This window comes from Chrysochloris asiatica, unplaced genomic scaffold (genome assembly GCF_000296735.1).
Source record: "Chrysochloris asiatica unplaced genomic scaffold, ChrAsi1.0 scaffold00411, whole genome shotgun sequence".
In the NCBI taxonomy this organism is placed as follows: Eukaryota; Metazoa; Chordata; class Mammalia; order Afrosoricida; family Chrysochloridae; genus Chrysochloris; species Chrysochloris asiatica.
The window spans coordinates 1,166,334-1,181,080 of NW_006408929.1; the positions used below are offsets into that span (position 1 = coordinate 1,166,334).

The window sequence follows — 14,747 nt, forward strand, 5'->3', positions numbered from 1 at the left end:
ATGGCTATCTGAGCACTTACAATGTGGCTAGCCTAGCAGTAAGATATGCACCAGATGTGAAATAATTCAGACAAAAAAGAATGTGAACTCTCTCAGTAATTTTATATTGATTACATTATTAAAATGGTAATAGTTAAGTATACTCAGTTAAATGAAATATATTATTAAATTTGATGTCACCTGTTTCTTTTTCGTTTTCTTACTGTGGCTGCTAAAAAACTTTAAATTACATATATGGCTCACATTTTTTTTTCTATCCTATAGCACTGTTGTAGAAATAATAGACTTGAGAAAGCATATTTAACATATTACCACAAGGTTCCTGAGCTTAGTTAGAATAAAGAACACTTCTAATCTTAAAAATAAAAGCTAACCATGTAGTCACATGACATCTGAGTTCATAATAGTCTGATATGTATTTTTTGCCATTTTCCATATATTGACAACTGTGCTAAACTTTGGTTAGATATGAGTCTGCAAACAGGCAAAGAGATCTTTTGGGGGTGATGGAGATGTTCTAAAACTAGATTGTGGGGATGGCTGAACAATTCTAAAATGTAAACGATTGAACACAGTGAATTTTACAGTATGTAAATTATATCATGGTGTGGCACTGTAGACTAAAAACTGCAAGGAAGGCAGTTCAAATCCACTAGCTGCTCCTCAGACACCCTATACAGGGTCGCTATGAGTCAAAACTGATTGGACAGTACTTAATAACAACAAATTATAACTCAATGAAGTTGTTTCAAAACAAAACAAAACAAAACCAAAGCACAGAGATAGATTATGCAAAAACAAAGTGCCACCACCTAGAAGTTGCATATAAATTTCAGGTAACTGAACTATAATTTTCCAATCTATCATATAGTCCTATACTGCAAGGAAGTTTCATCTGCAATGGGATCACTTTCCACAGTGGATTAAGTAATCACTTACTGGAGGTGTGAGATGACAAGGATAGAGAGACACCAAAGTAGCTAAAAGTGGGCAGTTGAGTTGCATTTGGAGGCACCCAGCTCAGGCAGTAATAGCCCTTATACTGATGTGCATCCTTGTCACAAATCGTTTACCCATGCTAAGCACTATAGAATTGAATAGAGAAGAGCTGGTATTTCAGCATCCTAGACAGAACATCAGAATATAAAATCTCCTACTCTACACTAATAAAAGCAAATAAAAGAAAATGGATGGATTAATATTTAAGAATTTCCTTCGGAAACAAAACTAAACCGCTGATTTTTTATTCTCTATTGCTGTACCAAAAAGTATCAGCAACTCAAAAATGAGTCAATTTAAAAAGGATACTGGAGGTTAGTAAGCTTATTAAGCACACAAAATCATTTGTGCATCACTTCTGTCAGATCATGAGACAAATTATTTTTCAAGAAACTGAGATTATTAACTTTGAACTTTGTGATGTTCCCATCTTTAGATTTTCAAATGCCATCCTATTGAGTAACAAAAAATAAATAAAAACAAAAACACAGCTCTACTTTTCAAAAGCTATGACATACTCTTTTCTTACAAGGAGAGAAGTATAGTAAACTATTAAAAGATCAAGACTTCATGCATTTGAACCACTATGTTTGTGCCTTTTGTGGCCTGTCTAGCACAAAACGGCTTCCAGGCTCGCTTTACTGTATATTAACCCAAAAGAAGCAGTGACAGTAACACAGCCAATGCAAAAAAAAAAAAAAAGACACTGGACATTTAAATGGATTTAAGATGTGTACAAGTATACAAAATATATCATATGAAGATTTGCATAGACACACTGAATTGCCTGAAGATCTCATTTTAGAAATAAACTATATGGACATCTCAAAAGTCAAAGAATAAAGAAAATTCATTGAGGAATCTTCATTTAAGGCAGCCAGATTCGAAGGACCCATGCAGTCTTTTCAAATCATTATGAAATTACTTATCTAGGCATTCGGATAAAGCTAAAAATGTGCCATTGTTCTAGATCAAAGTTATATCACAATTGTGAATATTTATGATCTACTTTGCAATGTTTTAAGAGTAATCTTTTAAAATTAAAACATGTATAAAATATTTCTTAAATTTAATTTTCTAGAGAGATTATTCTTTATACGATCACCACTATGTTTTAAAACCTAGACCAATTCAATGTGATGTCCCCATGTACATAGGAGGAGGTTTCAGAAAGTTCCTGGAAAAATGGAATTAACAGATAATGGAATTTTCCCACTTTTAGAAGCATCATGTATTTAGCGTTTTTTGTTTTGCTATGTTTATACATACATCAATGCTTTGAAGATTGATGAAGTAAATGCATGCAAACACATAAAGATGTTCTTAGAGATGTGCACAAAAGCATGTCATCAAAACATTAGCAAAACAAAACATGCAAAGTATCAAAGCCAAATTGCACTTGAATTGTTCTTATTTCTGGTCTTTTCAATGACCAATATATTAACAATGAAGTTCATCTTTATAAAAAATAGAGAAGAGCTTTATTCTTTTGTCCAAGCTATTGCCAAACTCAGAGAGCATATACAACATAAAGCACTATATTTCAAAAAAATTAAAATTTTATAAAATGTTTATATAGCTCTAAAATAGGTAATTTTAACCTGATGGTAAGAAATTTATGCTTTCTTTAATTTCTAAGCAATCAAAATATTCATACTAAAATACTACTCAGTTTCTTACATTTCGGTCCACTTTGTGAAATTCTGTACATACTCTCCATTCTAGACATATTGCCATAATTTAACAATGTGCAAATATCTGTGAAGATAATTAAAATGCTCTCTCTTGGATAACTGTTTACTTTAGGAATAAAAATACAATTACTACTAAACCAAAAATCTCAAGTTATCCTACAGGTTGTGCAGAAGAGAAGAGAGGATGATTTTTACAGGCCATGCAGATGAAGACAATGTTGATTCAGGGGACCATGGTTACTGCAGATTTGCAAATATCACACCTTTTGTAAGACTTTTTGTAAATCACCATAAAAGTTGATTAACGTGCTTGCCATGGCTATATCTACTGCCGAATGAGGAATCATCCCTCCGAGATCAGTCTGAATATAGCCTGTCAAAAGACTCTGGTTTGGATTGTCTTTAAGTGGAACACAAAACCAACCACAGGGATGGTTATATCCGCGAACAAATTCATTTCTCTTTTCACTCCAGTCAAGGCTTTTCCCTACAAGGCAATTTAAAAATAACACTATTAATAACAATGATTGGCATTTGTCTAAACCGCTCATTAAAAAATATTACCCAGATTTTTTGTTTTAATATTTATTTTCTTATCCATGTAGAGGATAATTAAGCCCCAAGAGAAACTCTGGAAGAATGAAAAGGATAATTACCATGTAGAATAATGACAGAGAGCTGGTAGATGTGTAATAAGGAAAGTTCTAATCCCTTCAGAGTAGAGATATCACGTCATTTTTTTGTAACTCTTTGAAACTTTGAATCTTGGTGGTAGCAGCCAGGCCTCAAGGTACCAATAATCACACCTATGTTACCACAGGTATTAACATATTTAATTGTGGTATTGGCTGGTTAATAATAAACAAGTAGCTATTTATCTACAGCTGCCAATTCAAGTATATACTATAGCAGAAGAAAAATATTTATCTATAGGTATAATTTACAGAGCAAGAGCTTTCCAATGACAATGCTTTTAATCTTGAAAAATAAAATACTATATAATTAGAGTAAGGAAAAATATTCCAATGAGCAATAAGTCTATTTTTAATTGACCAAGAAGCTGTTTTCTGAGAGTGGCTTGAAAACAAATCTATTTACCAAATTCCTTTCTTGGAAGCAGTCATGTGACCCAAATTTGGAGGATACCATGTACTAGGGCCAAAACTATTCAGAAAAAAAATTCAAAACCCTTTTTGAAAATATTAGTTTACTGCCTTAGGGTTCAGTATTTGCAAATAAATCTTAGTAATTACATAGTAACTATGAAGGGTGAAAATAAAACTTACATGGAAAGAAACACTGAGCTAGAAAACGCACATATTTAGATCAAAATGAAAGAAAGTACACAGTTTTAAGATTCTTACCACAGGATAAAAGCCCTTCTTTATAGTTCACAGTGTAGGAGAAATCAACAAACTCTCTTGGGGAAACGGTATTCCACAGCTGACCAGCAGTAGTGTAACGGATCACACAGCAATTCTAAAACAGAGGAGTCGTCTCGTAAGGCAATTGCTATTACTATAGGAACCACATACATGGAATTTATATTTTATGTTCGTATTTAGTTAAAAGTAAAATGTTTAAATTATCATTTACAATGCTTCATAATTATTTTTGATAATAATTCCAGCAGTGATTCTCATAACGAGATTCTTACTCTGGGACTACCAAATAGACGTGGAGAGGATTGTTGTTGTTATTAAGAGCCATCGAGTTGGTTCTGACTCATATAGGTTTTTTGAGGAGCAGTTAGTGTGTTTGAACTGCCAACATCATGGTTAGCAGTGCAGTCCTTATCCTACAAAGCCACACCAGGATTCCATGGTGAGGATATATAATCAAAATAAAGACTGTTAAGTTTTGTAGGATCCTAATCTCTAATTCATTACAGCAGCCTTGTATCCCATCTGATATCTGCAAACTGTCGTAGAGTGTTTAAGATAAAATCCAGAGAGGCATGTGGCAGTATTTTCAGAACTTTACATTTAAGACTTAAACTACAAGAGTTAATGATTCTAAAGATTTTCTTAAGTAACAGAGTAAGACTACTGTGAGAAACTCAGTTCTAACGAACACTCATTAATTAATATGAGGAAATGCACGCATTCTAAAAGGCAGCACAAGATTCCCCCTGAGGTCTTTGCATGGCTACTTATTCCGAAGCAAAGCATACAATGGACACAAGTACGCACACAAGCATGCATTCTCTCTCTCATACACACACACACACACACATTCTGAAGTAATGTTACTAAAGAAATACCTCTTCAAAGTGCTCCAATATATCCAAAGAAGTCACTAGGCTGTCCCAATCTAAGCGACACGGCCCAGGGCGTATGTGGTCTATTACACTATTGACAACGTCATCTATCACACCTTGGGCTTTGTAGCTGGAGAAACAAAATTAAAGTCAAATGCTATTAGAATGAAACATTTCAGCATGCCCTCACAGTTCAGAGCTAACCCCAGAAAGAAAGAGTAAAAGTAAGTTTTATTAAAGGGAGTTGCTGCTGTTGTTAAGTGTCATCGAGTCACTTCTAACCCATAATGACCCTGTAGAGGGTTTCCAAGGAGCAGCTGGTAAGCTTGAACCGCCGACCTGGAAGTTCATACTGACTTGACAGTTCAGTGCATTAACCCACAGCGCTACACCAGGACACCATTAAAGGGAGTAAATCCCCCAATTAGTCTGATAAATTAAGCTCTATCAACTTTTTTTTTTTTTTTTAATCAGAGTAAACTCTTTGTCCTCAAAACAATGAGAAGAATGAAGGCCATATTAGAGACATCCCTTCATGAATTATGTGGTGGGAAGCTGTCTATAGAGCACTGTAATGCTTCCACTTATCTGCATGGTATTATTTACTCAGTTATCCCCTAATTATTGCTCAAAGCATATCTGTGCCCTGACTTTTAAAAGTTTTTTATAAGGAACAGATAAATAGGACAGAAGAATAGAACACCCAGGAACTGACTCATAAATAATATCAGAAGTAGCGTTACAAGTCACTGGGGAAAATATGTATTATTCCATAAACAATGTTTGAAGTCAAGAGTTATCCTTATGGAAAAAGGACAAAAGTTGGATCGCTACTTCACATTACTCAAAATAACTAATCTAGATATAAAGACCTCTACGGAGCTCTGGTGTGGCATGGTAGGATAAGCATTGGACTGCTAACCACAAGGTGAGCAGCTCAAGCCTATCTGTTACTCCTTACAACTACAATGTAATAACAACTACAATGTAAAATGCAGTATTTACAGCACAAAATACAAAGGACTATCTTTGTGACCTCAGAGTACAGGGGATTTTTAAGTATATAAAGCCACAGAAAAACACAAAAGATTCAAAAGATTGTTTAATATTTAAAAGTCCCTAATATAAGCATAGAAGAAAGATGAGGCTTTCTACTCCCATGAAGATTTACACCCTCGGAAATCCTGTACAGGGTCGCTATGGGTCAGAACCGACTCGATGGCACTTAACAACAACAATATAAGCATAAACAAAAAAAAACTGGAAACGAGCTACAAACCAGGAGAAGATACATGTAATACATATCAACATAAGTATAATGAGAGTATATAATTACTATAAGCCAATGGGAGTCCTGGTGAGATAAAGCGATGGACCGTAAGGTAGGTTTGAACCAAAAGGTTAGCAGTTCAAACTCACCAGCTGCTCCTTGGAAACTCTATACAGGGTTGCTATGAGTTGGAACTGACTTGCCGGCACTTAACAACATAAGCCAACGAGAAAAAGGCACACAATCCAAAAAAGGATGGGCAAAGAATGCGTTAAGATACTCAAAAGGAAACTTGAAAATGAAACATAGAAAAGCTTCCCAACTTCACTAGTTATTAGTCAACTGACTACTAATAAAATGTCAAAAACATTATTTCATACCACATACTGGCAGAGATTGATACTTAGTAATCACTAAGTACTGAATGCAGGGTTATGAGAACTCTCAAATTGTTTTAAGACCACTTTTGGAAAGCAATTTAGCAATGCCTTATAAAGATGGGAGCTCTGGTAGCGTAGTGGTTATGAATCGGGCTGCGGGTTCTGCAAGGTCAGCAGTTCGAAACTACCAGCTGCTCTGTGGGAGAAAGATGAGGCTTTCTGCTCCCGTAAAGATTTCCAACCTTGGAAACCCTGTTCAGGGTTGCTATGGGTTGGAACTGACTCGCCGGCACTTAACAACAACAATAAAGTTGGAGGACTCCTGATGTGGCGTTGTAGGATGAGTACTGCACTGCGAAACACAAGGCCGGTGGTTAGGTGGTTCAAACCCACCAGCTAGCTGCTCCTTGAAAATCCCACTTTGCAGTACTTAATAACAACAAAATAAAATTAGATAATAAATATATATCTGACCCAGGAATTACAGGCATATAATCACACAGAGCTCAGTTGCTCTGAATGATAAGCACTGGACTATGAAACACAAGGTGGGTGGTTTGAGTCCACCTATGGGAGAAAGATGAGACTTTCTGCTTCCCCCCAAATTTGCAGCTTTGGAAACCCTGCACAGGGTCACTATGATTCGGAACCAACTCGACAGTACTTAACATCAACTTAACATCAAACTGCAAAGCCATATAACTGCAAGGTCGGTGATTCAAGCTCACCAGCTGCTCCTCGGAAAACCTGTACAGGGTCGCTATGGGTCGGAATCGACTTGATGGCACTTAACAACAACAACAAACATCAAACAACATGCATTACTACAGTTACTATATGGAGGCTTGCTATATAGTACTTTATAAGGAAGAACTGAATATAATCTATTTATTAATAATATTTATTAATAGTTAAATTTGTAAAAGCACCTTTTGTTACATTCATATACAAATGAAAGAGTATATATACATGTGAGAAAATTAGAAGCAAAATACTAAAGGACTGACTAACAGATATAAATCTATATATGCATGTTGTTGTTATTGTTATGTGCCATGGAGTCGATTCCGAATCATAGTGACCCTGTATAGTAGGGTTTCTGCAGCTGTAAATCTTTACGGGAGCAGAAAGCCTCATCTTTCTCCCGCGGAACAGCTGGTAGTTTTGAACTGCTGACCTTGCAGTCCACAGCCCGATTCATAACCACTACGCTACCAGAGCTCCTCATATATATGTATGTGTATATATATATATATATATATATATATATATATATACACACATATATGTATAGATATGTATTAATATATATGTACTTTCATATGAAAATGAAAAGCATGTAAAATAATTCTTTTATTGTTTGCTGTTTTTAAGTGCAGTTGAGTTGGTTCCGACTTACAGCGGCCCTGTATAGAGTTTCTGAAGAGCAGCTGGTTAGTTTTAACAGCAGACCTTACAGTTCAAACCGACTCTGCAGTGCAGTGCTTATCCTATAGCACCACTATATATAAATATGTTGTCAAAATCGGAAGCAGGAATAAACCGTACAACTTTGACAGAGTAGTTACTTTGAGAAGGGAAGAAGGAAAAGGAGAGGGGAGACTTGTGGCTTTAAATAAGAATCTGAAGTGATTTAATCAGTTTGTAAGCATCTCAAGCCCAAACATATATTATCTCCTCCACCCTCTATCTATTCTTTCCTCTAGGTGTAACACAAATGAGTCCAATCATTCAAATTAGAAATCTGAGACACAACTTTAATTCTTTTTCATTCCCATAATCCATTGCCATCAAGTTGATCCAGACTCAAAGCGACCCTACAGGACAGTGCAGAAATGGCCCCATAGGGTTTTCCACGCCTTTAGGAAGCTGACTGTCACATCTTTTTCATGCAGAGTGGCTACTGGGCCCAAACTGATAACATTTTAGTTAGCAGCTAAGCACTTAACCATTTTGCCATCAGAGCGCTTATTCCTGTAGACAGAACTCATCTGTAACCATGTTTTATCAACATGTTTTCTTAAATGTAAAATGCTATCATTACACTACAGAATATTCTGTATATACTAAGCTGTTGGTGGTGGTGTTAGGTTCCATCGAGTCAGTATCAACTCATAGCGACCTTAGGCACAGGAGAACGAAACACTGCCCGAAACTGGGCCAACCTCACTATTGTTGCCACACTTGAGTCGATGGTGCCACTTTGCCAATCCATCTCGCTGGGGCCTTCCTCTTTTTCTCTGACCCTCCACCTTACTAACCATGATATCCTTCTCCAGCGACTGGTCCCTCCTGACAATATGTCCGAAGTATGAAAGATGAAGTTTGGCCATCCTGGCCTCCAAGGAGCACTCTGGTTGCACTTCTTCCAACACAGATCTGTTGGTTCTTTTGGCAGCCATGGCACTTTCAATATTCTCCCCTCCAACACCATAACTCAAATACATCAATTATTCTACAGTCTTCCTTATTTACTGTCCAGCTTTTGCATGCATATGAGGTTATTGAAAATACCATGGCTTGGGTCAGGCACACCTTAGTCCTCAAGCTGACATCTTTGCTCTTCAACACTTTAAAAAGGTCCTGTGCAGCAGATTTGCCCAATGCAATACGCCGCCTGATCTCTTGACTGCTGCCTTCATGAGCATTGATAGTTGATCCAAGAAGAACGAAGTCCTTGACAAAGTCCTTTTTCCATTGATAAGACCAGCAATTTCAGTTTAAAAAGTTTCAGGGATGTGGACATCCTTATTCCAATTACACAAAGCAATTGTCTTCACTGGCTTTAAGAAATTTTTTTTCCTGGTGGTAGGCATAATTCATGTTCACCATAAGAAAATACCAAAACAAGGGGGGGAAAATACCACCATATGTTGTTGTTGTTGTTATTGTTAGGTGCTGTTGAGTCGGTACAAACTCATAGCAACTCTATTTAGGGTTTCTGAGGCTGTAAATCTCTGTGGAAGTAGAAAGCCTCATCTTTCACCCATGGAGCAGCTGGTGGTCTCTTACCATCATACAGAGGTGAATATTTGGAGTCCTGGTGTGGCTCTGTAGGAACAGCACTGGACTGCAAGGTCGGTTTGAACTGCAAGGTTAGCAGTTCAAACCCACCCACCACTACTCGGAAATGCCATCCTCATTCCCAGGGATAATCCAGAACATTCCACAGTTATAGCAACTGACAAAATGCCAGTGTCTTCCAATTCTTCGTCATCATCAGAATACATTTTTTTAATCTGAGTATTTTTATGTATGCTATTATTGCTAAGTGTTGTGGAGTCAAGTCAGTTCTGACTCATAGTGATCCTATGGAACAGCTGATGGGTTTGAACTGTTTACCTTGTAGTTAGCAGTCTAGTGCTTATCTTACAGCCCCACACCAGGGACTCTGTTTTTATGTATATATGTATTCAAACATAACTATATATATGTATTTAATATATGTAATGTTTTCAACCTCCAAAGGCAAAGACTGGATTTGTAAAAATACTGATTAATAAAAGGTTTATTGGTATTATTAAGTGCCGTCAAGTAGGTTCTGACTCAGCAACCCTGTATAGGGTTTGTGAGGAGCAGCTGGTGATCTCGAACCACCGACCTTGAGATTCAAACTGAGCTTTAAAAAAAGAGGTATTTGACTGATGTCAGAACCGACCTTTGATGGAGCCATCAGGAGGGACCAAATATGATCTATTACAGATATTTTCATAATCTAATAATTCCCTGACTACTCCATGGCACACCACCACCACCACCACCACCACCAGTAGCTACTCAGGTACATTATAATTGTTAATATTACAAAGAGTGTCATGAGAGAACAGCTGCACACTTAAATTAGTACTGTCTTTCTGGTGACTTCAGATAAGTTCTTAGAATAAAGTATACTGCACTCACTAAACACATAGTATTAAAAGGGTCTTGTATAGCATGCTAAGGAATATCAGGTACCATTATTTATGATCCCCTCACCAAGAACTCAGTCTACAAAGCACATAATTATTTTTAAGGCTCTAATTAAAATGACAATTTACTTTGCAGAAAGTTTAATATCTAAAAAGCAAAAGCCAAAATTTACTGCCAATGACAATTTAGATATATGTATATATGAAATTTAGCAATGCCTAAGGATTATATAAATTTAAAGTATTGACTTACAGATAGCCACTAAATTCTTCTGAAGGTTTCCTCCAAACAGTCACATCTTTCTGGAAAAATAAAAACAGCATATGATAATTACATTCACTGAACCCTGGATATAAAACTAATACTTTAGTAGGAAAGAGTACTTGCTTTTGTATTAAAATAACACATAAGCAAATTCTCAAAAAGATGAATAAAAAGCATTTATATCAAGTTACCCATATTTGAATTTCTTCTGTATTCCAAAGTTCTTCACATTTTACCTAAATTACAGACTTTCAAAAAAGATTTCAGTAACTTCTTGTTTTTAGATGCCATCTAGTCAGTTCTGGCTCATAGCAACCCTGTGCAAAACAGAAGAAAACACTGCCTGGTCCTTCACCATCCTCACAATTGTCCGTATGTTTGAGCCCATTGTTGTTGCTACTGTCAATTCTCCTCACTGGGTGTCTTCCTCTCTTTCTTTGACCTTCCACTTTACCAAGTATGATGTCTTCGCAGGGATTGATCCTTCCTGATAACATATTCAAAGCAATCTCACCATCCTTGCTTCTAAGAAGGAACATTCTACTCCAGCAAAACTTCTTCCAAGTCAGATTATTTTTGTTTTTCTGGCAGTCTGTGGTACTTTGAATATTCTTTGCCAACATCATATTCAAATGCATCGAGTATTCTATGGTCATCTTATTCACTGTCCAGCTTTCAGATACAAATGAAGCTTGGGTCAGGCACACCTTAGTCCTCAAACTGACATCTCTGCACTTAGAGAGATCTCTTGCAGAAGATTTGCCTAATGAGAATGGCCTTTGATTTCTTAACTGCTGCTTCCATGAGTATGGATTGTGGATCCAAGCTAAATGCAGTCTTTCACAAATCCCATCTTTTCTCTGTTTATCATGTTACTGGGCCAGTTGTGAGGATTTTTGTTTCCTTTATACTGAGCAATTCATACTAAAGATTGTAGTCTTTACTCTTCAACAGTTAAGTATTTTAAGTTCCCTCGCTTCTAGAAAACAAAGATGTACTAACTGTATGTTGCAGGTCTTCCTCTAATCCTGATGCCACGTTCTTCTTCATATAATCCAGCTTCCTGAATTATTTGCTGAGTGTACAGACTTGATAAGTATGGTAAAAGGATACAACCCTGAAGCACACTTTCTGATTTAAAATCATTCCATTTCTCCTTTGTTCTGTTAGAATGACTGCCTCCTGATCTATGTTCAAGTTCCTCATGAGCACAAGTAAGTGTTCTGGAATCCCCACTCTTCACAATGTTATCCTTAGTTAGTTATGATCCACATAGTTGAATGCCATTGCATAGTCAATAAAGCCCAAGTAAACATCTTTCTGTTATTATCTGCTTTCAGTCAAGATCTATATGACGTTAGCAACGCCTATCCCTTGTTGCATGTCCTCTTCTGAACCTGGCTTGAATTTCTAGCAGATCCCTGTCAATGTACTGCTGCAACCATTTTTAATTATCTTAAGCAAAAGTTCACTTTCATATGATGTTAATGACAGTACTCAATGATTCAGTAACTTATTAAAGACTCAAACACTGCTCGATTTAGTGATGTTACTATCTTAATAGTCATTATTTGTTTTATTCCAATATTACCTATAGCATTACTGACACATTCAGATCATGACATAAGTGACACTAAACATCCCTCTGAACTTGGTAATATAATTTAAAAATTAACCAGTTCACATGTATTTAACAGTGCAACCTTGAATTAGTCTCAAGTTTTGTTTTTCTTATCTGATCATTTCCCAAGTAATTTTGAATCAAAACAGCCTGATCACCTAACCAGAAGATTCCTGGATCCTAGGATTGCTCTGTCAACATCCTGTCATGTGATAGTTTGGGTAAGTCATATTGGTAAAAAAGAATATTAAATGGCTACCTCACAAGCTTGTTGATATAGCTGAACTATTCCAAACCATAAATTACTACATGCCCTAAGCAGGTAACTACACATTTTATTTGCTGACATAAGAACCTATAATTTAGACTCTTGCTGGGATGAGTCTATTTTCATGTCTAATAGCTTAAGAAGCAAATGAAAGCAGCATAGGATTACTACTGAGGTGTCTTTTTTTATGAGATGTTACACCATCCAGTCTATTTGCACAATTATCTATCATTTGTACATCCATCCAAAGTATGGTCTGTTGTTAATATCTTGTTCCATTTTAAAGACATCTACCAATTCTTTGGAGTTCTGGTGTGGCGCTGTGGGTTAATCCACCAGACTGCAAATCCATTAGAACTGCAAGGTTGTCAGTTCAAGCTCACCAGCTGCTCCTTGGAAACTCTATACAGGGTAACTCTGGGTCAGAACCAACTTTACAGCATTTAACAAAAACAACAACCAACTCTTTAGAAAGAAGACAAACTCCAAACACTGGTAATTTAACTAATTTACCGTTTTCTTAGCAACTCTCCATTTATCATCTTCAATGCTATGGTAGTTAATGAGAGTGTTTTTAAGCTTAGTAGAAAAAGCAGCAGCATCAGGCAGGCCTTCCATTTTTTGTCCTGTAATAGAGACCAAGAGGAGCAACGGTAAATACTACAGTTTGATGTGTCTGGATTCCCAAACTGGCTTTGTATTAGAATCCTAAAGAACTGCAAAAGATACCTATCATCAGACCATACCCCAAATCAATTAATCAAAACATCCGAGAGTTGGACTCATGCATGTTGTTGCTGTTGTTAAGTGTTTTCGAGTCGGTTCCAACTTATAGTGACCCTGTATAGGGTTTCCAAGAAGCGACTAGGGAGTTTGAATCACCAACCTTGTAGTTCAAATCGACCTTGTGGCCCAGTGTTTTACCCCACAGCGCCATAGGCATTTTTCAAAGCTCTCAAGATGAATAATACAGAGCCAGCAATGAGGATCATGCATTTTGGCAGTTATTAAACCTACTCATATAAAAAATAAAATGCAATATGTGTCCTTTCTTATTAGATCCCAATAAAAGAAACAAATTATAAAATTCCAGATAGCCTAAAAATTTTTAAAGTGAAACACTTATTGCTGTTTGCAAAATATAAATACACAAGACACAAATTCTATAAAAGTACTAAGCTCTTCAGGCACTTCAAATTTTTATTTTATCATCCAACAAATTTAGGACTCATTCCAACAAATAAATACCACTAAAGGAAAAATTCTGGTACCTTTAAATATGTCTATAGACCTGTGAACAATTACAAATTTGTAAAGATTCTACTGTTTTCAATATTTTATTAATCACTTGATATATTATTATAGTATTTAATGAGGTACCTGTGAAAAGTAATGAGGCCATATGATGACTTTTAGAGTCAGTGTGGCACTGTAGGACAGCATGGTCAGTTTGAACCACAAGTTTAGCAGTTCAAACTCACCAGTTGCTCCTCAGAAGTACTGGGTCGCTATGAGTTGGAATCGACTTGATGGCACTTAACACCAACAATAGCAAGTATGACAAAAATAAAGCTTACAATTTAAAAAACAATTTTAACAAGATGAAGAAAAATACCAATTAAATAATACATTAATAAATCCAAAGACATTTTGCTGCTGTTTTTAAATGCCTTCGAGTCCGTTCCAACTCAGTGACCCTATAGTTTCCAAGGAACAGCTGGTGGTTTTGAACTGTCAACAATCCAAAAGTATGTTACTATTGAACAACATTTTTACAGGGGGATGATTACTGAACTTAAAAGAATTCAATATAATGAGAGATTCAGTAATGTAGTCACTTTACAACATGTATGCAAATTATTTGACATACTTCCCATCAAGATGCAGAGTCTATATCCCCTCCACTTGAAATTGAGTGGACCACTTAAACTGCCTCAACACAGAATGTGACAGAAATGACCACATGACTTCCAAAGCTAAATAAGAAAACCCCACTCAACTTCTGCTGGTTTCTCTTAGGATAATCTCTCCAAAGTCTTTGGTTAGCATGCAAGAAATCTGGCTACTCTAAGACACATGGCA

The 14,747-nt window shown here is 36.2% G+C and overlaps 1 protein-coding gene across 1 annotated transcript; it reads right to left on the reverse strand.

Moving 5' to 3' along the window:
• Window positions 1–2,950: 2,950 nt before the first annotated feature.
• Window positions 2,951–13,283, reverse strand: STARD4 (StAR-related lipid transfer (START) domain containing 4). Its single transcript, XM_006876762.1, has 5 exons — window positions 13,179–13,283; window positions 10,765–10,814; window positions 4,957–5,083; window positions 4,058–4,172; window positions 2,951–3,180 (listed from the first exon to the last, which is right to left on the reverse strand). Exons 1-5 carry the CDS (start codon window positions 13,281–13,283, stop codon window positions 2,951–2,953), a joined length of 627 nt encoding a protein of 208 aa, XP_006876824.1.
• Between the last annotated feature and the right edge of the window lie 1,464 nt (window positions 13,284–14,747).